Consider the following 25499-nt stretch of genomic DNA (forward strand, 5'->3'; position numbering starts at 1 on the left):
CCAGGAGGGCTATGGGAATGTAAGATGTATTGCAGGGAAGGGTCCCACCTGTGCTGTTGAGAGAATCTGATCTTGGTGGGAAGGATCCATATCGCACAGGCTGAGAAGGAGTCATTGAAATGAAGGATATCATCTTTGGCAATGTGTTCAGCAACAGGGTGGTCCACTTGTTTCTTGGCCACAGTGTGTTGGTGGCCATGCCTACAGATTGTTGTCATGCCTACAGATAATGCAGCACAGTGGTTGCAGCTTAGCTTGTAGACCACATGACTGGTTTCACAGGTAGTCCTGCTTTTAATGCGATAGGTGATGTTAGTGACTGGATTGGAGGAGGTGGTGGTGGGAGGATGTATGGGACAGCTCTTGCATCGAGGTCTATTACAGGGGTATGAGCAATGAGGTAAGGGATTGGGAGCAGGGGTTGTGTAAGGATGGACAAGTACCGTATTTACTCGAATCTAAGCCGCACCAGAAAAATGAGCCTCGAAATCAAGGAAAAAAAATTTTCTCGAATCTAAGCCGCTCCTGAAATTTGAGACTCGAAATTCAAGGTGAGAGAAAAGTTTTAGACCGCCCCTCCAAATTGAAACAAAGTTGGTCCATTGTAAATTGAAACACTATTGAGGTCGAATGGCTGAAGGTACAGCTACAGTAGTTCGGTTCGAGTTGTAAGCTTAACAGTTAAGCTTTACCAAGTAGCCATTGCTATGTGTCTGGCACTCCGTCCGTATTTATATGGGTACCCTTCCTTTTTCGCGTGCTTCATCTGGTTTGAATCGATTGCTTATTTTGCTTTGATCTGTAAGTGCCGTTTTCTTTGATATAGGGGTTTACACCACTCTAAGCTGAAAATGCGTTATTGTACTTTGTTATGCATTGTTTGCCGCATTCTGATAATAAATGTTTATGACCTGTCGCCGCTCGTGGCATGGCTTGCTTTTGTGCGAGCTACCATGGCTTACAATAAAAAAAGAGAGGAATTGTCTCATAAGTGAAACAATGGCAAGAGACTTCTATTTGTTGTTACTTACACTGCTGCTTTCTTTCATAATGATCAACAAGAAACAAATAATAGACTGCATATGATAGAAGATGTTCTGAACAAGAGTTTAGTGAAAATTTTCTCCATTTGAAAATCTTTGCAGACACCTCTTTAGTACATTACATTCTGCACAGAAATGAGACTCATCTTAGATTTAAAAATCTAGTCAATTTATAATGAATTATATAATGTTATTGGGAATGCAGCTTGCCGCTAACTTGGTGTAATGTTTTGTTTGTAAAGACGTGTATTTGTTGCCTTTATGATTCCTTCACTCTCACACATAAATCTGTACAGTAAAGTAAGGGCCTCCTGTTTTGTCTTTACGCTGATCCATGATAAGACAGGCAAACAATTATACTAATGGAGGATTCTGAGTATTTTCTCTAATTTCATTCACTCTCTCTCTCTCTCTCTCTCTCTCTCTCTTTTCTCTGTACGATTTTAAATATAATATTTCATTACGTGAAATCAGCCCAATAGAATCTCTGGTGGAGCCCTTCGTCTTAACATTCAGCGGCTGGCTTGCTGTAAAAGATCTTTATATCTATTATTATTGTTAAGCGCTGCATTCAGTTGGGAAAATCAATCGTTTGAACAATTCGTTCATTTTATGACAGATTTAGAATTTCAGATGTGTCCGAAGCCTTTTTGGACGATTTTATAAAATCTCGGTGATTGCAGGATCTCTTCGTCACAACTGAAACTTCCCCACTAATTACAGGGCCAAGACAATCATCAATTATTCAGACAAAGAACTCATTCGTCATTCACTCTAGAATAAAAGGGTCACAAACCTTATTTTTGAGGAAAATTGTATATTCAATCCATCTCCATTCTATGTTCCGTTTTCTGTTGATTCCAAGTCTTACTTAATTTGCATTTACAGTTTTTTTCTCTCTTCAAATAACCCGCTAGTGGCACAAACGTTAATAGCTCGCTTTAGCAAGAAGAAGAGCAAATATGTCTCTTTTAGAAACCCGACAATCTTCCAACAGATACTTCCGAAGCTGTCCTCGTTACCCGTCTATAATAACCATGGAGAATACATATATGTCTCTCATATGTCTCTCTGTTATTCCAAAAAATAAACATACTGGAAAATACCTTGGTGTCGACGAGCCGTCGGTGCATATATTACTAGAAAATCCGATCAGATGCTTTTCAAAAGCGAATAAATGTGGATGATTTGATTGACCATTATTAATTATTGCGTGGTAGAGGGTAATTTTCCGTGGGGAGATTACAATGTCCCTCGCAGCGAGCGAAGTTTGTGAGCTCAATTTTGATTTACCGAACACACTTCACGAGCTATCTATTAGTGTGGATAACCCGGAAGTGATAATTGTCAGTCCTCCGACTGAAAAAGAATGTTGTGTTTAAGACAGACGAAGAAAAGAAATATTGAAAACGGAAGAAATGAAGAGACAGGTACCGCGGCTGTATTGCTTTTACGTGCATCTAGGTGTTATGTTTGCTGTGCACAACCAAGGAAAATGATCTTTCATGAAATTGTTATCAGGGTCTACCCATTCGGGAACTTTCTTAAGCAGGGAAACCTTGGAAAACCTCTTAAGCCTAGACCCCAGCCTACGGTACATAGAAGATAGGAAAGTCTATAGAAGAAAAAAAAAATAATTTTGAAATAGATCTCTAAAGGAAAGATAGGGATCGATTTATATAACGATTTGGAGAAGAGTGATTTGTGCCTCTAGCAAAAAAAAACATTTTACAATAAATAACGTAAGTTTTCGTTTTACAATCTTGTTCCTAGGACAATATCTTGCGGTGCTACACCTTTCCCCCCCCCCCCCACCCCCCACCCCCCACCCCCCTCCCCCCCCACCCCCCAAGGGTCTTGCATGTCCCCGACGTCCACATTTGTAGTCGGTCTTCTACGCGGCCCACTTTGTAGTCGGTCTTCTATGCGGCCCACAATGGGAAGAGTAGAAGGAACAGGGATACCCGATTTCACATGCAACATTCATTCCAACAGAATTAGCAATGACCAAAAGGGAAACTCTTCCTGTAAGAGAACTGGTTAGGTTGCACCGTCCAAGATTCTCCTTTTTGAAAGCAAAATCCTTATGGCTTCATGCATCCTTTTTGTTACGACTAGGAATTTAGCCATTAACTAATGATGTTGCCAAAAGCATCATCATATTTACTCTCGTTTGAATACTGTTTTTGACTTTGCATCCCCACTTGTGCTTATAAGTCCAAAAGCTCTGACACATTTTCTATCACTGATTTGTTCTTCGTAATTTAAAGGATTCATGCAACTTACAATAGATTTTGGATTCAAATCATCGAATAATGGAAAGTGTAGTTCATTTTATACAAAGACATAATCCATCATTTCCTTGAAAAGTCATATAATTTATCTATACGCAAAATTTTTTTATCTTAAATACATATATTTCTCCGCTTGATTGCTGTAATGTAAAAGTTATTAGCATTGAGGAATGCGGATTCACTTCTTTCATTTATTCTCTGATTCATACGGCGTTCATACATGCACATATATGGAAATGGATTTTCAAACACAATTCCAAAACGAACACGAACCATTAAATAACTACTAATTCTATGAATATTACTTTCTTTAAACATTTATTAATAAATTAAAAACTCTTAACTTCTAATTATAACACCTTTTCCTTTTAAAGTTCAACATGAATCAGTTTACCCTCGCGTTTGATGCGAGTCTCTTACAAATCATATCTGTGTCGTCTATATCGATTCTAACTCTCGCGCCGACGTCAACTGTTTTGCGCGGGAAATTATCTTTGCGGCGTTAACCGTCACTCACGATTCACTGCCACAACACATCCCTTCACACGTTTACACATCTAAGCATGCACTTGAAACTATATATGAACATTCACTCCGAACCTCTTTTGATTATTCAGCGTCATTTGCGGGAAACATTTCACTCTTCTTGAAGGTCAGTTAGATCCTTTATAAATCTTGATGACATTAGCAATGCTAAAGTTCCATGTTCACCCAAACCACAGGTGAAGCCTATCTCCACTATCTTCTTTACAACACTCGATAGTAATAGTTAGTCACTATTTCTATAATCTATGTCACTGATTAACTATTTCAATTTAAAGTTTTCTAACACTACACACACAGTTTATTGTTATGTTTTTCACAAGCGTTCATCTCTGTCACTCGCAACACCATTCCTACCTATCTTCTAATCTTCATTAAATTTTTTCAAGTCGTTATGGGAAAATAACCCTTTTATTTTGTTCGATCCCGGGTATGCTAACAGATAAGGCCCAGGATTCGGAATTTGTAGGATAATGTATGGGCCAGTATATAATAACTCCTATTTCTTTATACTCTTCTTTATTAAGGATGATTTGGTATGTCTTTTGACTAGTACCTTTTCTCCGACACGGTATGTCTGTACCCTCTTGATTAATTTGTCATATTGTTGTTTTCTCTGATCAGCCTTTTTCGTCATATTTATGATGGCTTGTCTTATTTTTTCTTCCCAAGGCATCTCAGTTTCCTGAGTTTTGGGCATATGTTCAGTCCAGAAGTTTTCCTCTTTTGCTTCGAACATCAATTCATGAGGTGTATATCCAGTTGAGGAGTGGGGCATGTTATTGTATATCTGCTCAAACTCTTCCACATAATTTGCCCACGCAGTCTGCTTATTATGGCAATACGTCCTCATAAATCGATTGAATTCTCTAAAAATTCTCTCAACCAAATTGCCTTGTGGGTGGTAAAATGATGTTAGTATGTGTTTCACACCGACTTGAGACAAAGTCTGTTTCCATCGGAGTCCCGTGAATATTTTAGCATTGTCTGTTATGATCGCCTTAGGTGTACCAACATGTGGAAGATAATCCCTTATCAATCTTAATACAATTACTTTGGCTGTAGCCGCCTTTATCGGGTATAGCTTTACGTATTTTGTACACACATCGAGAAATGCCAACACATATTTAACACCACCTCTTGAAGTAGGTAACGGTCCACACAGATCGCACGAAATTAATCTTTTGGTTCTTGGACTAATATAGAGCATAATGGGTGCTTACTCCCTTTTGAATCCAGCTTTGTTTTTTGACAGATTATGCATTTCTTTAAGACCTCATGCACTCTGCACTTTATGTTGGGAAAATAACAGTACCCACTTATCTTGTCTGCACATTTTGTCGCACCGAAATGTCCCCAGTTTAAATGGGTGAACCATGCGAGTTTCTCTATTTGCGCCTCAGGTATACAAACACACCAACGGACGTTGTTTGGTCTTCCACAGCGGAAAAATAATACGCCATTTACCAGCTTGTAATAATTTGCCATCTGATCCGAAGGTTGCTGTTGTAACCTTTGAACGACACTTCCCCATTTGAGCATCTCTTTTCTGCAACTGGCCCATATGCGCACACAAATTGACGTAGTACGTCTTAAATGGATTTTCCTGCAGCAGCAATACAGGGAATTCTGAGTTATTATTTACTTCAATCTCTTTAGTCAAACCCTGCGGTGACTTTGATAGAGCGTCAGCAATAATGTTTTGCTGTCCTGAGACATGCACGATCTTAAACTGGTATTGTTGCAGAGCGAGAGTCCATCTAGCCAGTCTGGGGTGTAACAGTTTACACGTTTGTAAAAACGTTAATGATTGATGATCGCAATATACGATAGTCTTTGATCCATATAGATAATAATGAAATTTTTTAAATCCCCAGACGACCGCAAGAGCCTCTAATTCTGTCGTCGTGTAAGTTCGTTCACAGTTGGACAAAACACGACTAGCTAACGCAATAGGACAGAAGGTAAGTTGTCCATTTATCTTGCGTACTTGGAAAAGGCACGCTCCAAGACCCACATTCGACGAATCTGTTGACAAGTAAAATTCTTCTTGCATGTCCGGATGGTACAAAAGCGGTGCATTAACTAACTGCTTCTTTATCTCCTCGAATGCTTCTTGACACTCTAATTTCCAGAGCCAGGGCACATCCTTCTTCAGCAAACTATTTAGAGCTGCTGCATTCATGGCCTGATTTGTTATAAATCTTCTAAAAAATGAGGCAAGACCCATAAACCCTTTTAATTGCCTCCTATTTCTGGGTGTTGGAAACTTACTAATTGCAATTAGCTTCTCCTTGGTTGGTAAAATTCCCTTTGCGTCAATTATATGCCCCAGGAACTTGATTCTGTTTACTGCAAAATGGGATTTCTGTAGGTTAGCAGTTATTCCCATGGTTTTGAACACGTCCAACACCCGACTCAGTAAGGTAATATGCTCCTCCCAAGTCTTCGATGCAATAAGCAAATCATCAACAAACACTGTTATCCTGCTTCTTAGTTCTGGGCCTAGTGCATAATCTAGAGCTGCTATAAAGATTCCAGCACTAATGTTGAGTCTGAAAGGAACTACAGTAAATTGGTAACTTCTTCCGGAATAAATAAAAGCCGTATATTTCCTTGATGACTCATCCAGCTTGACTTGCCAATAAGAACTCTGCAAATCAATGCTCGTCAAATATTGAGCATCCTGGAACCGTTGTATAAGTTCGTCTATGTTTTCTGGATGTGTTCTCACTGGAATTATGATTTTATTTATTTCTCTGGTGTCGAGTACCAGTCTCACAGTCCCATTTGGTTTTGGCACGACCAACAATGGGGAGCTGTATGGGCTTGTAGAGGGTTTGATCAAACCCCATTTCAACATGCGATCTATTTCTTTTTGAACTTGAGCCTTTAACCTCCAGAGAACAGGATAGAAAGTTCTACAATACGTTTCGTGCGGCTTAACGTAGAGATGGCATATGTATCCCTTAATAACTCCTGGCCTTTCATCAAACACATTTTCATACGCTAATAATAATTCTTTGAGCTGCTTCTTCTGATCTTCAATAATGCAGTCGGATTCATTTAACTTCTCATACACTAATTGACCGAAATCTCCTTTGACTTGGAACTCATTAATTACGTGCTGTTTAGAATTTTGTGCCGTCCTGATTACTTGCACACTGATCCCACAATTATATTTTCTCGTGAGGCTTTCTTTTTTCAACAACTCCAACTCAATTTCTTGTTTATCAACATTCAACCAAATTTTTCCTGTTTTAAAATCTATTCTGCGTCCGTATTGACGTAGGCTGTCGACTCCGATAATGCAGTCTACCACCAAATTTTTCACAACAAGGAATGTGCTTAATATTGCTATATTTCCGACTTCTATACTAAGTAGTGACTGCACTTTTACATTAGCCGATCTAGCCCCAACGGCGCCTATTATTCTGCAATTTTGAACTGGAAAAATTGGTACTCGTCTTATATTTCTGATCTTGTTGAATAGAGCCTCCAAAATAACATTTGTGGTTGCAGCTGTGTCTAAAACCGCCACTATAGGTACAGTCTCCAAAATGACTTGCACTTCGGCTACTGCCACCTGTTCCTTATCCTCATCTTGGGGTTCTAAGTCCTCGGTCAATTCATCTGCCAGTAATCGTCCATCATTATACGTTAGCATGGGTATACATATCCTGTTGCCCCTCAACCAATTGTTGACCGCTCCTCCGGGGCACGAGTGGGTCCTTACAAGTTTGTTGGATTTTCATTTGCCTGCTGGTTGACATCGTCCGTCACTTCAGTAATTACCGGTTGATTCGCAGATGTCCGTCCCCACTGATGTTGGTTATTTGAGTTCATTCCCCCCGGTTGATTCCACTTTCTATTACTGTTATTGTTCCAGGCTTGAGGTCTGAAATTCCTTTCGTTCCCCCACACGGGATTGTATCTTTCCCCATTCCTGTTGTTCCTTGGATAGCCCCTCGCAAGACTATTGCCGGTATTACTATTGAGATTTTGAGGGGTTTCTCCACTATTTAACGATCTCTGTGCATTCCCTTGCCTATCGTTTGGCGGAGGTTCTATCTCCCTATATTGGAATCTGTTATTACGGGCTTTCTGGTTGTTCTCTTCGATAATATCTATATGGTCTAACGTTGTGAGGAACGACTCCAAGTCTTTATCGTTGCCATAAATCAATTGATTCCGGATGCTGGTTGGTAGTCTTGCCTTAAGTATGTTTATTATGTCTGGCAAGGGCATAGGTCTGTCCCAGTATCTTGTTTTATTTATATATTTTTCAAAATACTTCCTAAGGCTTCCTTTTGAAAAGGAGAAAGGCTCTGGGTAGAGCACCTCCTGCCTTAGGCGTTCCTGTACCCCTTCTGACCAGAACTTTGCTAAAAACGCCTTCTCAAAATCGTCATATGTCGAGCAAACAGAAGTCACGTCCGAGGCCCAAATCGCCCCCAAACCTTGTATATATCCTGTAACGAAACTGATCTTCTGCCACTCCAACCAATTTCTGGGTAGCACTCCTCTGAAACTTCGAATAAAAACAATTGGATGGACCCCCCTTTTGTCAGTGTTAAAAATCTGGAATTGCCGATGCTTTATCATTTTTTCTTCGGCATGGCAAAGGCTTTCGTAATCTCCATTAGATAAAACTTCACGCGAACAACTAGCTCGTGGCAATTTAATGTTTGAGTTACTTACACGAGTCGGTATCGTATGCGAATGTGCAGTAACTGGCTCTATAGTCGCTGCCAACTTCTGCTGCTGGCCTGTATTCATTTGTTCTGAGCCTTGTTGTGAAACGCGCATCGACTCTTCTATCGTTTGTTTCCAATGCTCTAAATCAGCACCTAACTGCTGTCGCACTTCGTCAAGTCCTTTCACAAACAAACTCTCTTCCTGTTTGCCAGATAAACTCTGGAATGCTGCTTTAACATTTTGCTCAACGTTTTCACACATTAGCCTTTTATTTTCTAAAGTGATTTCGGATAATTTACCCGTTAATACATTAATTTGGTGGTCTATAACGTCTTGACGCTCTGTCAGATGTTCAACACTTTCTTTTAGGTTAGTCTGCGTACGTGCCAATTCAGGAAGTTGCGCAGTTGCACATGACATGGCATCTTGCTTTTGTACTAATTACGGAACCATTTCCACCTGTTCCCCTACAGTATCTATCTTAATAGCCACATACTCCTTCATTTCTACACGTACGCGGTGAGTAGATTCCTCACATTGAGCTTTCACCAATTCTGTTTGTGCAGTTAATTTTCGTTCCGTCTCTTCGGCCTGATCTTTAAGTTCCTTGGTCTTCGCCTCTATCCGCTGCTCTAATTCGGAAAAACTGTCTTGTAACTGCTGCTTAATTTCAGTTTTCAAATTTTCCTGTCCTTCCGTAACTGAGGCTAATTTTGCGTTCAAATCATTTTGCCCTTCAGTAACTGAGGCTAATTTTATATTCAAATCATTTTGCCCTTCAGTAACTGAGGCTAATTTCGCGTTCAAATCATTTTGCCCCTCAGTAACTGAGGCTAATTTCACGTTCATGTCGGTTTTCAAATTTTCCTGCCCTTCAGTAACTGAGGCTAATTTTGTATTCATATTATTCATGCTCTCGGTTATCATCTGCATCTGTCTCATGATAATGACTAATGGATCTAATCCATGTTGCGTACTTGCCGTTATATGTCCCTCAGTATCTACAGGGCGTTCTATTGCGCTATCTGTAGCCATCGGTTCTACAACACTTCTTACTGCATCATTATTATCAGTGATAACAGCTGAAGGCTGTTGCGTGCTGCTCTGCTCTGCTTGACTCATCTTAAGCATTGCCCTAGTTAAAACCATATAAATGTTCTACCGTCAATATATATATATCTCTCCCTTCTACTGTCACTATATGTAACTCCGTTCACACAAGAGTACTTCTGTGGCTAGTTTCTTACTGTACTTATACAGATAAATGCAACTGGGGCCGGTCAATCAAACTACATCTAGCATGAACACAATTAATCAATGTTCAAATATCCAATAATACTAAATAGAAAAGCGTATACTTCATCTATACTAGCAAGCTTTAATAATAAAATTATAGATCTGGCCTTTTCTCTGCGCCCAGCGTGTTGTTTTATGTTCTTATTTGTAGATCCACTTAATTTGACTGCGAGTATTTCTTCTCTTTTCCAAGCGTCAGTTAAGTTGGCTCGTCGTAGTTCACATGAAACAGAGAACAAAATTATTTTAAACAACGTCCAAAAACGTGTCCTGTCACGGTCGCCATTATAATGAATTATATAATGTTATTGGGAATGCAGCTTGCCGCTAACTTGGTGTAATGTTTTGTTTGTAAAGACGTGTATTTGTTGCCTTTATGATTCCTTCACTCTCACACATAAATCTGTACAGTAAAGTAAGGGCCTCCTGTTTTGTCTTTAGGCTGATCCGTGATAAGACAGGCAAACAATTATACTAATGGAGGATTCTGAGTATTTTCTCTAATTTCATTCACTCTCTCTCTCTCTCTCTCTCTCTCTCTCTCTCTCTCTCTCTCTCTCTCTCTCTTTTCTCTGTACGATTTTAAATATAATATTTCATTACGTGAAATCAGCCCAATAGAATCTCTGGTGGAGCCCTTCGTCTTAACATTCAGCGGCTGGCTTGCTGTAAAAGATCTTTATATCTATTATTATTGTTAAGCGCTGCATTCAGTTGGGAAAATCGATCGTTTGAACAATTCGTTCATTTTACGACAGATTTAGAATTTCAGATGTGTCCGAAGCCTTTTTGGACCATTTTATAAAATCTTGGTGATTGCAGGCTCTCTTTGTCACAACTGAAACTTCCCCACTAATTACAGGGCCAAGACAATCATCAATGATTCAGACAAAGAACTCATTCGTCATTCACTCTAGAATAAAAGGATCACAAACCTTATTTTTGAGGAAAATTGTATATTCAATCCATCTCCATTCTATGTTCCGTTTTCTGTTGATTCCAAGTCTTACTTAATTTGCATTTACAGTTTTTTTCTCTCTTCAAATAACCCGCTAGTGGCACAAACGTTAATAGCTCGCTTTAGCAAGAAGAAGAGCAAATATGTCTCTTTTAGAAACCCGACAATCTTCCAACAGATACTTCCGAAGCTGTCCTCGTTACCCGTCTATAATAACCATGGAGAATACATATATGTCTCTCATATGTCTCTCTGTTATTCCAAAAAATAAACGTACTGGAAAATACCTTGGCGTCGACGAGCCGTCGGCGCATATATTACTAGAAAATCCGATCAGATGCTTTTCAAAAGCGAATAAATGTGGATGATTTGATTGACCATTATTAATTATTGCGTGGTAGAGGGTAATTTTCCATGGGGAGATTACAAATTGCTGTGCTTCATTTCTGACTGTATCACTATTGAGCACAAGAATAATATGAATGTAAACATGACATGATATGTATATTCTTCCGCGTTTGCTGTTGTCTCACTCAAGTTTCGTAGTTTATTAGGCAGACGGGATTTAAATGAGATGGCAGCAAACACGAAAGAATACATGGCATAATGTTTACATTCTTCTACCTTCTCTTTTAATTTATTTACTGACACATGACACAGAGGGTTTGGCGCCAGTATTTATCTTTGTGCCTGCAAAGCATACCTGTGTTGCACTACATATATTTGACGGCAGAAGTTAGTTGTGGAGACACCTACCAACATTTTTCAGAACTTCCGCCTACTTTGCACTCAATTCTAAGCCACAGGCGGTTTTTTGGATTACAAAAACTGGAAAAAAAGTGCGGCTTAGATTCGAGTAAATACGTTATATTGTGAAGGTTCGGTGTATGGCGGAATACCACTGTGGTAGGGGTGGGAAGGATAGTGGGCAAGACATTTCTCATTTCAGGGCGTGATGAGAGGTAATTGAAACCCTGGTTGAGAATGTAATTCAGTTGCTCCAGTCCTGGGTGGTACTGAGTTACGAGAAGAATGCTCCTCTGTGGCAGGATGGTGGGACTTCTTTGGGAGGTAGTGGGAGACTGGAAAGCTATGGCGTTTTTTTTTTTTTTTTTCTTTTTTTCTTTTACAAGTTTGGGAGGATAATTACAGTCAGTAAAGACTTAAGTGAGACCCTCAGTATATTTCAAGGGGGATTGCTGATCACTGCAGATGCAATGATCACAGGTGGCTAGGCTGTACAGAAGGGACTTCTTGGTATGGAACGGGTGGCAGCTATTGAAGTGGAGGTAATGCTGGTGGTAGTATGCTTGATATGGACAGAGGTTCTGATGTAGACGTCTTTGAGGTGGAGGTCAACATCCAGGAAGATGGATTGTAGGGGTGAATAGGACCAGGTGAAGCAAAAAGAGGCGAAGTAGTTGAGGTTCTGAAGGAATATGGATAAGGTGGCCTCACCTTTGATCCAGATAGCAAAGATTTCATTGATGACTCTGAACCAGGTGAGGGGTTTAGGATTCTGGGTTTTTAGAGAAGATTCCTCTAGATGGCCCATGAATAGGTTGGCATAGGATGGTGCCATGCGAGTGCCCAACCTACAAACAAATCACAGAAAACCTATGGTCAGATGTGGATTTGAACCACCGTATGAGTGAGCAGTCATGGAAGGAAATTCTATATCACCTTAATTATCATCAACTGTAGAGGAAACATTCAGATCACTAAACCAGGAAAAAGAAGAAATAATTTGTGTTAAGGGAACCAACTAGAATCATCTTCATGTTATTGATGACATGGTACAGTTTGCCCCCATTGTGAATAACCTCTTAAGATCCATTGATGATATGCAAAGGGCCTTTTATGTACATCAACAGTAATGACCCTGTTACACTTTCTTGATTGAGATTCCTCTCACAATCCTGATTTTCCTAATAAAGAATTACATACTGTTAATTTATTCCTGCATCACTGCTTGGTAGAACAATTTCATATTTAAAAGTTAAAGACACAAAATGTGGATATACCACAGTTTTTTCTCACTATTTCAAATTACATACTGAGTTGTTGCTAAAAAGAAGTGAGTCAGTATACATAAAAAGTTTACAATTTTGTATGTGTGTATCTTGTTTACTAGTTATCAGAAACCTGATAAGAGAGAGGTGGAACAACATATTAGTGTTATGTGTTTGTCTATTATCATGAATTCATGTCACTCTAGCATTCTTTTTTTTTTAATCTTTGGTTGAATAGGCTTATGTAACTGTGTATTACTATTTATAAATACATCTAATAGGAGCTTTGGTGCTTCTTCATTTGACTCATTTTTTCATTTATTTTATGAAACATTTTCTCATTGTTTCATTACAGTGCCTGGTATTATTGTAAAGCTTGCCATGAGGACATAAAGGATGAAACGTTGATCAAGAAGTGCAAATGCAAGAATTGTAAGTTTATTGCTTTAGATTATGAAAAAAGATGAGTATAAAGTTGTTACTTAAAAATATAGTTCGTTTGTGTTGGTTGTCTCATGTTTACGCATATATAGAACTATTCATGTTATTTGGGTTGTGTTTTCAGAATTTTTCACTTATTACATTCATAATTGTATTGAAGGATGTAACAGATATCAGCAATATACATGTAGTTGGTGACTCATTTGCTCTGTTCAAATTTCTTCCCAGAAAATATGAGATACATCCCCCGTTTCATATTTTGCGTGTTTTTCTTCATGCTATGCATAAAATGATTATTAAATAACCCACAGTGTCTCATATGATCACTTGTTATCATTATTCTCTCTCTCTCTCTCTCTCTCTCTCTCTCTCTCTCTCTCTCTCTCTCACACACACACACACACACACACACACACTTCCTGGATTATAATTATATTTAAATTTTGTTTGTATGTTTTCCATATCCTCTTTGTAAATTGGTTTTGTTGTATAGGATCTGAATGTTTATTGATGTTTTAGTATCAGTTTATGCTACAGCTTGTCAGAACATAACACTGTGAAGACAACTCACTGGTCTCCAATCTGCATTATTAAAAGCAAGACTGTTAGTCATCATAAGTTCCTTTGTCACTAGGACTAATAATTTCTTATATTCATTCTGCACATTTAAAAAACTATTGGTACTTCATTTTTCAATTGTTAAGTGTAAAATCAGTGACTCACACATAGAATGAGTTGAGCTGAGCTAACAGTGACAACTGTTCCACCTATTCTGCAAATAACGTACACTTCTGTTTTATGTGTACAAAATGCAAACAAACAAGAGAATGTACATAGTGTAAAATTTGTTTGTGCTCTCTTGATCTCCCTGTAGTTCTGCCATAATGTCTCTTACCTGACCTTGTGAGATATTTTCTTGCCAAATTCATGTACATCCCACGTACACTAAACTTTCACCTCTCTTTTGGTGGCAAAAAATCACAAAGATTTGGAATTTAGTAGTATGTACTCCTTCATTTCTATGTTACTATCTTATCTGCTCCTGCTTGATCAATAGATTTTTCCCTTGTTTATTTGTTTCTGGCTTTAAAACAAGTTCACTGTGTGTTCCTCCAAAGTGTTGGAGAGAGGTCAAATAAATTTCTCCAGTGAAATATGTTTATTTTGCACATTATGCATCTCTTTCCTGCTTCCAATTATTAGCTATTAAAGAACATTGAGCTGTTCTGTTGATTCAGTTATTTCCTAATTATTTCATTTCCCACACAAAATGTTGTTGTATACTATTAGCTCTTCAAAACTTTGGAAATGAATGGGTATTGTGTAGCTGTTTCAGGTAAAATTACATTAAGAATAGCAAACATTAATTTTTTAATGTTCATAAGCTTAACAGCTGTATCAGAAGGGAGAAATACAGGAAGGAAGCATTTATTAACCATGAAATTAAACTAAACAAAGGAAAATCCTAGATATGATAACCACAGTACCATGAAAAGGATGATTGTTGCTTAACGTATGAATGAGACTCTGAGTTGCAGATAGGCCTAACAGAAAAATTGCTACACGTTTGAGGTTTCGTCCAAAAGGCCTTCTTCTAAAGTAGAAAACACACACACACAGAGTGAGAGAGAGAGAGGGAGAGAGAGAGAGAGAGAGAGAGAGAGTTTTACACAAGCACATCTCAGACACACATGACCACTGTCTCTGGCCACTGAGGGAGACTGCAGTTCAGTCTCAGCAGCTGCTTAGAGGGAAGCCTTTTGGCTGCAAGCTCAAATACACAGAGGTCTCTTTGTTGTGCCTGCTTACAATTCAGCATCTTCTCTCCATGATGAATAGTAATCTATCCTTTTCATAATACTGAAATCAAATTAAAGCTGTTCAGAATCTTAGGTCTCATACAGTAAAATAGTGAAAAAATACAATGCAAATTTGTCTTTAATACATTATATACCATACAAACAAATGGAAATCATTTATTTCATTTCCTGCACAATTTCTGAAGGCACCAGTTCTTTTGAAATATTGTGCTTCAGTATTAACTTTCTAGCATTTGGCCCAAGTTCCTTCTTTTTGCTGGCAATGCCACTGACATACTTAACCTTGCTGTTATCAGAGGTATTATTTCAGATTTTTTTGCCCTAATTATTCCTATATTCTCTTTCTGTAATCCTTAATGTAATTAATTCTGTGGACATGTTCCTACTATGTAGAATATCTTAAGTTATTTATTTATTATTGTAGCATTTCAGTTTCATAACAGGAGACAAAAGACATTCAACTGCACTATTGGAGTAGTAATTGGTGAATTGCAGTATGTCTTTGATATAACATGGTTTTAAAATCTGATCTTAATTTTGCTTAACATTATTGTGAAAGTTTCCATTCAGTCTTCTTTGTTTTGAGGTATTGACCCTTTAAGACACACATAGCAAAATCAAAAAATTTACTGATAATTGTTTGTAGTGAGACTATGAACAGGCATGTAGTTTTGCAACACTATCCAGAAAAACAAACAACAAATAATTCTATAAATGGCTACAGAAAATAAGCTTCTCTTTTTCCAGATCTTTTGAGAGACACTAACAGTGAAATATTTTCAATTGTGCTATTGTCAAATGTTTTTTTCATAAATACTGTAGGTATGTTTTATGAATGCTCTATACAGATATGTAAAATAGAAGAAAGAGAACTTAAACGAGCAGTTTTTCTGTGTGTCAGTTTGTTGGTTTATGTGCTACCTTAATTTAGGTGTGTTGAGACATGAGTTAATTGCTCATTTATATTTAATATGTATGAGAATGAAGATATTTTCATAGGCATATCTCTAAATATTTGGAGTTGTAATTTATCTCTGAATTAGGACTTGGATCCAGCAGAACATCAGAAATTACATGGGAGAAACAACAAGCTGTTTAGCCATACAATCTATATTACTGATACTAAAAATAATGATTTTTTTTTATAAATGTACTATTTGGAATGTGAATTGTTTTGGGCAGCATCATATCTTGCTGTTCATCCAACACTGACTATTTTTTATATGCATGAGTAAGCTGTTTCAGTGTCTCTTAGGCCAAAACTGTCAGATTATCTCAATAATGTACTGCCTGTTTGTATTTAATTCATCCAAAACTTTTAGTTCCCTCTGTTTATTTTAGATTCTTCCATTCTAATATTTTTTCACACTTCACCATTTTTCATTCCCCTTTCATGTATATTATTGCCTCTTTATTAGTCTTGGATGAAAAAGAGGAAAGTTGTGTGTGTGTGTGTGTGTGTGTGTGTGTGTGTTTCTTTTACGCTCATAAATATTTTCATTTATATTGCTACCTTTTGTGCTCACATGTATTTTTTAAAATTAATTTCAGTAAGAAAATATAATTAGCCAGCACCCACAAGTAATTTTTCATAGTCCAAATGTCATTTAAGTGAAGCTAAGCTTTTAGTTTTATTTTGATGATTCAGTTCCCTTCCAAATAATCATACTGTCACTCACCAGATAACAATAATGATAGCACAAAATTATTCATGATTGTAATCTGCTATGATGAACCAGTATAACTTAAGTTGCCAAATAAAGTTACATTGATTAATGAAAATTGTTATTAAATGGTAATGAAATGTCTAATCCATACCTTATACTATACTTAAGAGCTTGAAAGCTTAAGAAAAATCTTAGCTACATGTTCATATGTACTTTGCAACCTACTATATTATCTGTGATCAGAAGTACATTGTGTACAATTCCATTAACCTCTTCTTCTATTCCATGTGTATTACATGCAAAAAGCAAATACTTCTAAACCTCTCTACAAGTTGAAATTTTGTCACTCCGGTCACTATGTTTCTATAATGGCCATATGAAATTTGAATTCTGTTGGAAACTTTGTGCGTGAGATTTCTTTTACTTTAGGGCCTTCCTTTGTATGTTTTCTTTTTGCGCCAGAAAGAAAGCTATACAAGCAAAATTGAAAAAAATGTTATCATTTACAGGTAGTATGCTCCTAATTGTCTGTTAATTTTGTATATAGGGAATCTGAGATGGGGAAAGTACACAAGAATGTATCAGATGTGAATTTTGATAGCAGCTTTCTGTTTAGGTGAACTACATTTTACTAAGAATTCTGCAACTAAAATTTGACATCTGCTTTGATGCCAACTTTGTTTAAGGTTTGGTTCTGTGTGAAAATGCTTTGGGAAGTAATGTCTAAATATTTATGTATTGCATATGATATATTTGAACAATAGTGTGTCTTCGTAACTATCATGCCATCACATTAAATTTGCTTGTATCAAAAACTGGTCACCAGTCTTCACACCAGTATTTCCTAAATAGTTTAGCAATGCCACCTCATAGAGAGATGACAATGTATACTCTGTTCTTGATGAAGAAATAGATGAAATGTATGACGAGATAAAAGAAATTATTCAGGTAGTGAAGCGAGACGAAAATTTAATAGTCATGGGTGACTGGAATTCGTCAGTAGGAAAAGGGAGAGAAGGAAACATAGTAGGTGAATATGGATTGGGGGAAGAAATAAAAGAGGAAGCCGCCTTGTAGAATTTTGCACAGAGCATGACTTAATCATAGCTAACACTTAGTTCAAGAATCATAAAAGAAGGTTGTATACCTGGAAGAATCCTGGAGATACTAAAAGGTTTCAGATAGATTATATAATGGTAAGACAGAGATTTAGGAACCAGGTTTTAAATTGTAAGACATTTCCAGGGGCAGATGTGGACTCTGACCACAATCTATTGGTTATGAACTGCAGATTGAAACTGAAGAAACTGCAAAAAGGTGGGAATTTAAGGAGATGGGACCTGGATAAACTGAAAGAACCAGAGGTTGTAGAGAGATTCAGGGAGAGCATAAGGGAAGAATTGACAGGAATGGGGGAAAGAAATACAGTAGAAGAAGAATGGGTAGCTCTGAGGGATGAAGTAGTGAAGGCAGCAGACGATCAAGTATGTAAAAAGTCGAGGGCTAGTAGAAATCCTTGGGTAACAGAAGAAATATTGAATTTAATTGATGAAAGGAGAAAATATAAAAATGCAGTAAATGAAGCAGGCAAAAAGGAATACAAACGTCTCAAAAATGAGATTGACAGGAAGTGCAAAATGGCTAAGCAGGGATGGCTAGAGGACAAATGTAAGGATGTAGAGGCTTGTCTCACTAGGGTTAAGATAGATATTGCCTACAGGAAAATTAAAGAGACCTTTGGAGAGAAGAGAACCACTTGTATGAATATCAAGAGCTCAGATGGAAACCCAGTTCTAAGCAAAGAAGGGAAGGCAGAAAGGTGGAAGGAGTATATAGAGGGTTTATACAAGGGCGATGTACTTGAGGACAATATTATGGAAATGGAAGAGGATATAGATGAAGATGAAATGGGAGATAAGATACTGCGTGAAGAGTTTGACAGAGCACTGAAAGACCTGAGTCGAAACAAGGCCCCGGGAGTAGACAACATTCCATTAGAACTACTGATGGCCTTGGGAGAGCCAGTCATGACAAAGCTCTGCCATCTGGTGAGCAAGATGTATGAGACAGGTGAAATACCCTCAGACTTCAAGAAGAATATAATAATTCCAATCCCAAAGAAAGCAGGTGTTGACAGATGTGAAAATTACTGAACTATCAGTTTAATAAGTCACTGCTGCAAAATACTAATGCGAATTCTTCACAGACAAATGGAAAAACTGGTAGAAGCGGACCTCGGGGAAGATCAGTTTGGATTCCGTCGAAATGTTGGAACACATGAGGCAATACTAACCTTACGACTTATCTTAGAAGAAAGATTAAGAAAAGGCAAACCTACGTTTCTAGCATTTGTAACTTAGAGAAAGCTTTTGACAATGTTAACTGGAATACTCTCTTTCAAATTCTGAAGGTGGCAGGGGTAAAATACAGGGAGCGAAAGGCTATTTACAATTTGTACAGAAACCAGGTGGCAGTTATAAGAGTCGAGGGGCATGAAAGGGAAGCAGTGGTTGGGAAAGGAGTGAGACAGGGTTGTAGCCTCTCCCCGATGTTATTCAATCTGTATATTGAGCAAGCAGTAAAGGAAACAAAAGAAAAATTTGAAGTAGGTATTAAAATTCATGGAGAAGAAGTAAAAACTTTGAGGTTCGCCGATGACATTGTAATTCTGTCAGAGACAGCAAAGGACTTGGAAGAGCAGTCGAACGGAATGGACAGTGTCTTGAAAGGAGGATATAAGATGAACATCAACAAAAATAAAACGAGGATAATGGAATGTAGTCAAATTAAATCGGGTGATGCTGAGGGAATTAAATTAGGAAATGAGACACTTAAAGTAGTAAAGGAGTTTTGCTATTTAGGGAGTAAAATAACTGATGATGGTCGAAGTAGAGAAGATGTAAAATGTAGACTGGCAATGGCAAGGAAATCATTTCTGAAGAAGAGAAATTTGTTAACGGCGAGTATAGTTTTAAGTGTCAGGAAGTCGTTTCTGAAAGTATTTGTAGGGAGTGTAGCCATGTATGGAAGTGAAACATGGACGATAACTAGTTTGGACAAGAAGAGAATAGAAGCTTTCGAAATGTGGTGCTACAGAAGAATGCTGAAGATAAGGTGAGTAGATTACGTAACTAATGAGGAGGTATTGAATAGGATTGGGGAGAAGAGAAGTTTGTGGCACAACTTGACGCGAAGAAGGGATCAGTTGGTAGGACATGTTTTGAGGCATCAAGGGATCACAAATTTAGCATTGGAGGGCAGCGTGGAGGGTAAAAATCGTAGAGGGAGACCAAGAGATGAATACACTAAGCAGATTCAGAAGGATGTAGGTTGCAGTAGGTACTGGAAGATGAAGAAGCTTGCACAGGATAGAGTAGCATGGAGAGCTGCATCAAACCAGTCTCAGGACTGAAGACCACAACAACAACAACAACACTCTGTTCTTTCTATACATTCACTCTTGTTTGTGAGGTAAAGCCAGTGCTACTTTCCCTTCTGTGGGCATCTCCCTCTTGAGGATGTCATATTGAATTTTCTTTTCTTGGAAGTTACATATCTGGTCTTATGTTTCTTAAACACATATTGTGTTTAGTAAGCAGCAGCATGTAAAAGAATAAAAGGTTTGCTGGAAGTAAACATGTGTCTGCAGCCTTCAAGATCTTGTGAATGAGTAGGAGCAGCAAATTTGTGTCTATTGTTGTTGTCTTAATCTATACTATTTCTAATGAAACAGATTTCTCTTCTGCATAAGGATCATAGACTAGAATAAAATATGAGCCACAGTTAAACAACAAATTACAACAATAATTCAGTTTTGTGTAAGTCCAAGGTAATATGGGTGTTAAGTATAATTAAAAGTTAAATAAAGAGACAAAACACAACAGAAGAAGTAAAAAAAAAGTCTTAATTTTTAGTTTAGGCAGTCTGTAAATGAAATTGAGTGTAAAGTTTACACTGGGAACAATACACCCCATTTCTTCTCAATCATCTGCACTCATATATGGTCATGTTTTCTTTTTTTTTTTTAAAAAAAAAAAAAAAAAAAACCACCTTGAGGGACTAGAGATAGGACATTCATATTCACAGGACATGCACATTAGTATGTTCTGCAGAAATGATTAGCATTTCAGTCACCTCACTTCACCCTGTGTCCTGTTGCCTAGTAGGCACAGGGTCTGCCATGGGCTCTGATAACTTGTTCTGTGCCTGATGGCATTGATGAATATAAGGTGTCACTGCCATCCTGTTGTATATCCACCCATGCTCAAAGTTTATCATTGCCGGTTGTCAGTGGGTCACAGCTCTGCACCTGTTGTTTCACTGTATCCCACACATTTTCAATTGGCAACAAGTCCGGTGATCTGGTGGGCCAGGGTAAGAGACAGACATCCTGTGACACCAAGAAGGCACATGTTCATGTAGCAGCATGTGGTCATGCAGTGTCTTGCTAAAAAATGGCATCTGGGGTGTTGTGCAGAAAGGGTATGGCTGTGGGTTGCAGGATATCATTCTCGTAGGCCACACTGGTCACAGTGCCTTGGATACACATCAGCTGTGTTTCGTGGTTGTGCTCAATTGCACTTCATACCATAAGGTCTTCATTTAGTGCTGTATGAGAATGCTGTCACTGTGATGCTGCTCCCCCTGTATGCAGCTAAGCATAATCCAACCATCATTTGCAAAGAAACAGAACCTAGATTTGTCCAAAACACTATCTGATGCTATTCCTGTCCTCAGTGATTCCATTCCATACACTATTGTGTTCTAGCATGGTTCTGCAAATTTGCCACAGGTAGGTGGAGATGTGGATGATGCACACGTAACCCATGCCCTAATAAGTGGCCATGGACTGTTACTCATGATAGTGTATGAAGTGTTACAGTGTTCCACTGTTGCACCAGAGCTGAGGAGGATACAGCTCTGTTCTGCAATGCCATTTGGTTGAGGTGTGTGTCTGTGTGTGTGTGTGTGGGGGGGGGGGGGGGGAGGGGGGGGGGGTGAACTGACCCATCTTATCGTGTTCCACGGTCTTCCATGAACCAACCTGCGCACACTTATTGCACTGCCAAAACATTTCATCACACTTGAGTGGTATTTTTACATTTTGCTTCCTGAAAATAAGTACTCACATGCCATTGTAGTTTCTTGTAACATTATAGTTTTTGAAAGTAAGTTTCCCTTTTAATGCAAAAGACACAAATTATTCAGTTTCAAATATATCAGTGAGCACACATTAGAGGAAACAGTGATTATGAAATTACTAGACATCAAGAATGTCCCTCTGGACTGATGTGACATCATCATATGAATAAATAATCAAAAAGTATGGTTCTACTTGCCTCACAAATATAAATCTCTTTATAATGAACTTCTTATTTTGGAATGGAATGTGCACTGGTATGAAACTTTCTGGTAGATTAAAACTGTGTGCTAGACTGAGACTTAAAACTTGGTACCTTTGCTTTTAGTGGACAAATATTGTAGTGACTGAGTTTCCCAAACACAATGCACTGGCAGTAGTAAAGCTGTGAGGACAGGTCATGAGTCAAACTTGCTCAGTCAGTACAGCAATTGTCTGGGAGGACAAAGGCCCTGAGTTTGAATCTCAGTCTGGCACACAGTTTTAATTTGCAAGGAAGTTTCAGAAATATCTTTCATTATGTTGACCTGCAGGAAGGATTTCTGGCATACTTCACATTTTTTCACTCAGTATTGTTACATTAATAATCTTCTGAGACAATTCAGTCAACATCGAAAAAATATTTATTCCACATAAGTGTACAGTGAGCATGTTTTGTAAACTAGACAAACATCATGAAACTTTGGGTTCTTACAGTCATTTGCTAAAAAATTTACTACCTAGTGGTATTTGTAATCATTGAGTAGAATTGAGGAGAAGATGAATTTGTGGCACAACTGGACTAGGGGAAGGGATCGGTTGATAGGACATGTTCTGAGGCATCAAGGAATCACCAATTTAATATTGGAGGACAGTGTGGAGGGTAAAATTCATAGAGGGAGACCACGAGATCAATACACTTAGCAGATCCAGAAGGATGTAGGTGGCAGTAGGTACTTTACGATGAGTAAGCTTGCACAGGATAGGGCAGCATGGAGAGCTGCATGAAACCAGTCTCTGGACTGAAGACCACATCAACAGCAACAAGAACAACGATAAGGCTGAACACGATCATATTACTAAAAGTAAAAATGATGTACATATAATCAGTGTGCCACTGTTGAGGTTTAAGAATTGAGGTTTATATTCTGTTGTAAAATTCTTTATCAAGTCGTTAGCAGACACCAGGCATGAAATTGGATAAAAACAGATATTCAAAATTAAAGTAAAAGCACTTGATCCATAAAATTAAGGGAATCAGCTGTAACTATACTTCATCTGCTACTGATATTTCAGCTGTAAGCATCAAGCTTTCTTCAGAAAGTGTCAGACTGACTGTAAAGTACTTTCATCGACCTTGTACACCATTAGAGCAAGCATGAGTATGGAACTAATTATGTTGGAAGAAGTACACCATATGCTGATGTGACCCCTCTCTGAGGGATATTGTTTCACAAATTCTTGTCTATAGGAGGACAATGTCATTGTCTATGTGAGTAATGGATTTCGCATTTTGTCAACAGTGAAACCATCATCATCATCATCGTCATCATCATTAATTAAATCATTCCTGGAATGTAAGACGTACTGAATCTTACAGTTGCTGTAGAAGAAAGTGTTAGTCACCAGTCCAGTGATGTTGTTTTCCAGTTATGTCGATGAGCCAGACACCTAAGATACATGTGTTGTGTTACGCAATTTATTTACGCCCTGCATGTCTTTTGTTCTACTATTGATTTCCTTGCCACTTCGTATGAGTTCGATGTTGCATTTTTTGGCAAGAATGATGCTCAGGTGTTATATTGTGAACATTGGATGTTGCTGCAGATGGTGAGCAAGTGGATGACTGATTTTGCGCTGGTTGGTGGTGAGATTCAGCATGTAAATACCTGCCCATTCTGGTTGGTTTCTGATATGCTTGTGCTGTAGTGTGCCATCTGATATCCTATACAGAGTGAATTCTGTAAAACTTGCTCTGCAAATATTGCGGAATTGGAAAGTGTTATTGATGTGTGGTTTTCACAGAATGGATTGGTAGTCATGGGCTGTTATTGTTAGTCAATAATAATAATACTTTGAAAGTGTATTTTTTGTTCAGGCATATACATTTATTAAATGGAACAATGCCTATTGACATTATCAAACTAAAAAGTGGAGTAAATTAGAATGTCAGTGGCGTTTGTTACAAGATTCTAGTGTGAGTCATTTACAAGAGATAGTATTTTGAAAAGTTTCAACACTGACACTTGTTCATGCCATTCAAACTGTTTAGTTGCTAGGTACGATGTTGTTATGTTTGCTTACAGTGTGCTTGTGTATTCTTTGAGTGCAGTGTGATTTCCTAGTAACTTAGTGTGTGACAATCCAAGCAGTAGATCATGAGTGGACTATGAGATTTACCAAAGCAAGAAAAAGCTGACTTGCTCAGGGTATACAGAGAGTATAAGAAGAATGCTGTTCATTCTTGTATGGCATATGTGACAAGATACCTCAATAGATGTCAATCATCTTGCCAATTATTTATCAACCTCTTGAACCAGTTACATGAAAGTGGTAGTGTAACACCTAGACAACAATCCTCATTCACTTCATCAGGTGGAATGTTGTCATCCATGGAGTGTAAACAAGTGGTGTGATTGTGAACCATCAGTTCATAGGCCTGTTTTTTTATAGACGGAACATGGAAAGCACACTAGTATCACAGCCTCCTAACATATCATCTTCCACAGATGCTAGAAGACATTTCTGTGCAGACTAGCAGGAACCTGTGGTACCAGCATGATGGTTGTCCAGCCCATAGTGCACAAAATACTACAACATGTTTTCACTAATCATTTCCAAATCGTTGAACTGGACTCAGAGGATCTGTACCTTGGCTGGCCTATCCACGGATTTGATGCCTGCAGACTTTTTTCTGTGGGGAAAGCTGAAAGATGTTGTCTACAAGGAAATACTAACTACAGTCAATGATATGCAGTGGTATATTATTGCAGCCTTCTCAGACATCTCCACTGGAAGTGTGTATTGCTGCTACTGGTAGTCAGTATGAACACAACCTGCAATAGTGAACTGTTTTGCTACTGGTCAGAATCCACATAACTAATGTACCCACTTGTGTTGTTCTTTAGTATGTGCTGCCACAGGTATTGTACAAGTGTTGATTTAGGAACTTTTTGAAATATGGTATCTCGTAAATGACTCACACTAGAATCCTCTAACAAATACCATTGACATTCTAATTTACCATATTTTTAGTTTGTTAATGTCAATAGGAATGGTTTCATTTAAAATGTATGTTTGCACAAAAAATACATTTTCTATGTATTATTACAATCTCTTGATTAGCCAACAATGTGAGCCCCTGACTACCAATCCTTTCTGTGAAAACTGCACATCAATAGCACTTTCCATTTGTGCAATATTTGTAGAGAAAGTTTTAGATGATTCACACAGTATCCTTTGGTCTAGGGAAGGAATTCAAACATGCTTTTCTACTTTGAGTGTGAACTGATTCTTAAATTGCGAATTGTTCAAATATTCATGAATTTCATGTACCTGTGGCTCATTATGAGCTCTTAAACTATCTGATCTAAAGTGTTTGGATACCT

General features: G+C 38.0%; 1 protein-coding gene across 1 annotated transcript in view; it reads left to right on the forward strand.

Annotated features, from left to right (window-relative positions):
* The window catches only part of LOC126462459 (calcium-activated potassium channel slowpoke), a 915336-nt gene that overhangs the window by 442754 nt on the left and 447083 nt on the right, over positions 1-25499 (forward strand). Inside the window, exon 13 of the mRNA XM_050096074.1 lies at positions 13200-13276. Within this exon, the coding sequence (XP_049952031.1) occupies positions 13200-13276 (77 nt within the window). The remainder of the gene's footprint in view (positions 1-13199; positions 13277-25499) is intronic.

The sequence above is a fragment of the Schistocerca serialis genome, chromosome 1 (genome assembly GCF_023864345.2).
Source record: "Schistocerca serialis cubense isolate TAMUIC-IGC-003099 chromosome 1, iqSchSeri2.2, whole genome shotgun sequence".
Lineage (NCBI taxonomy): Eukaryota > Metazoa > Arthropoda > Insecta > Orthoptera > Acrididae > Schistocerca > Schistocerca serialis.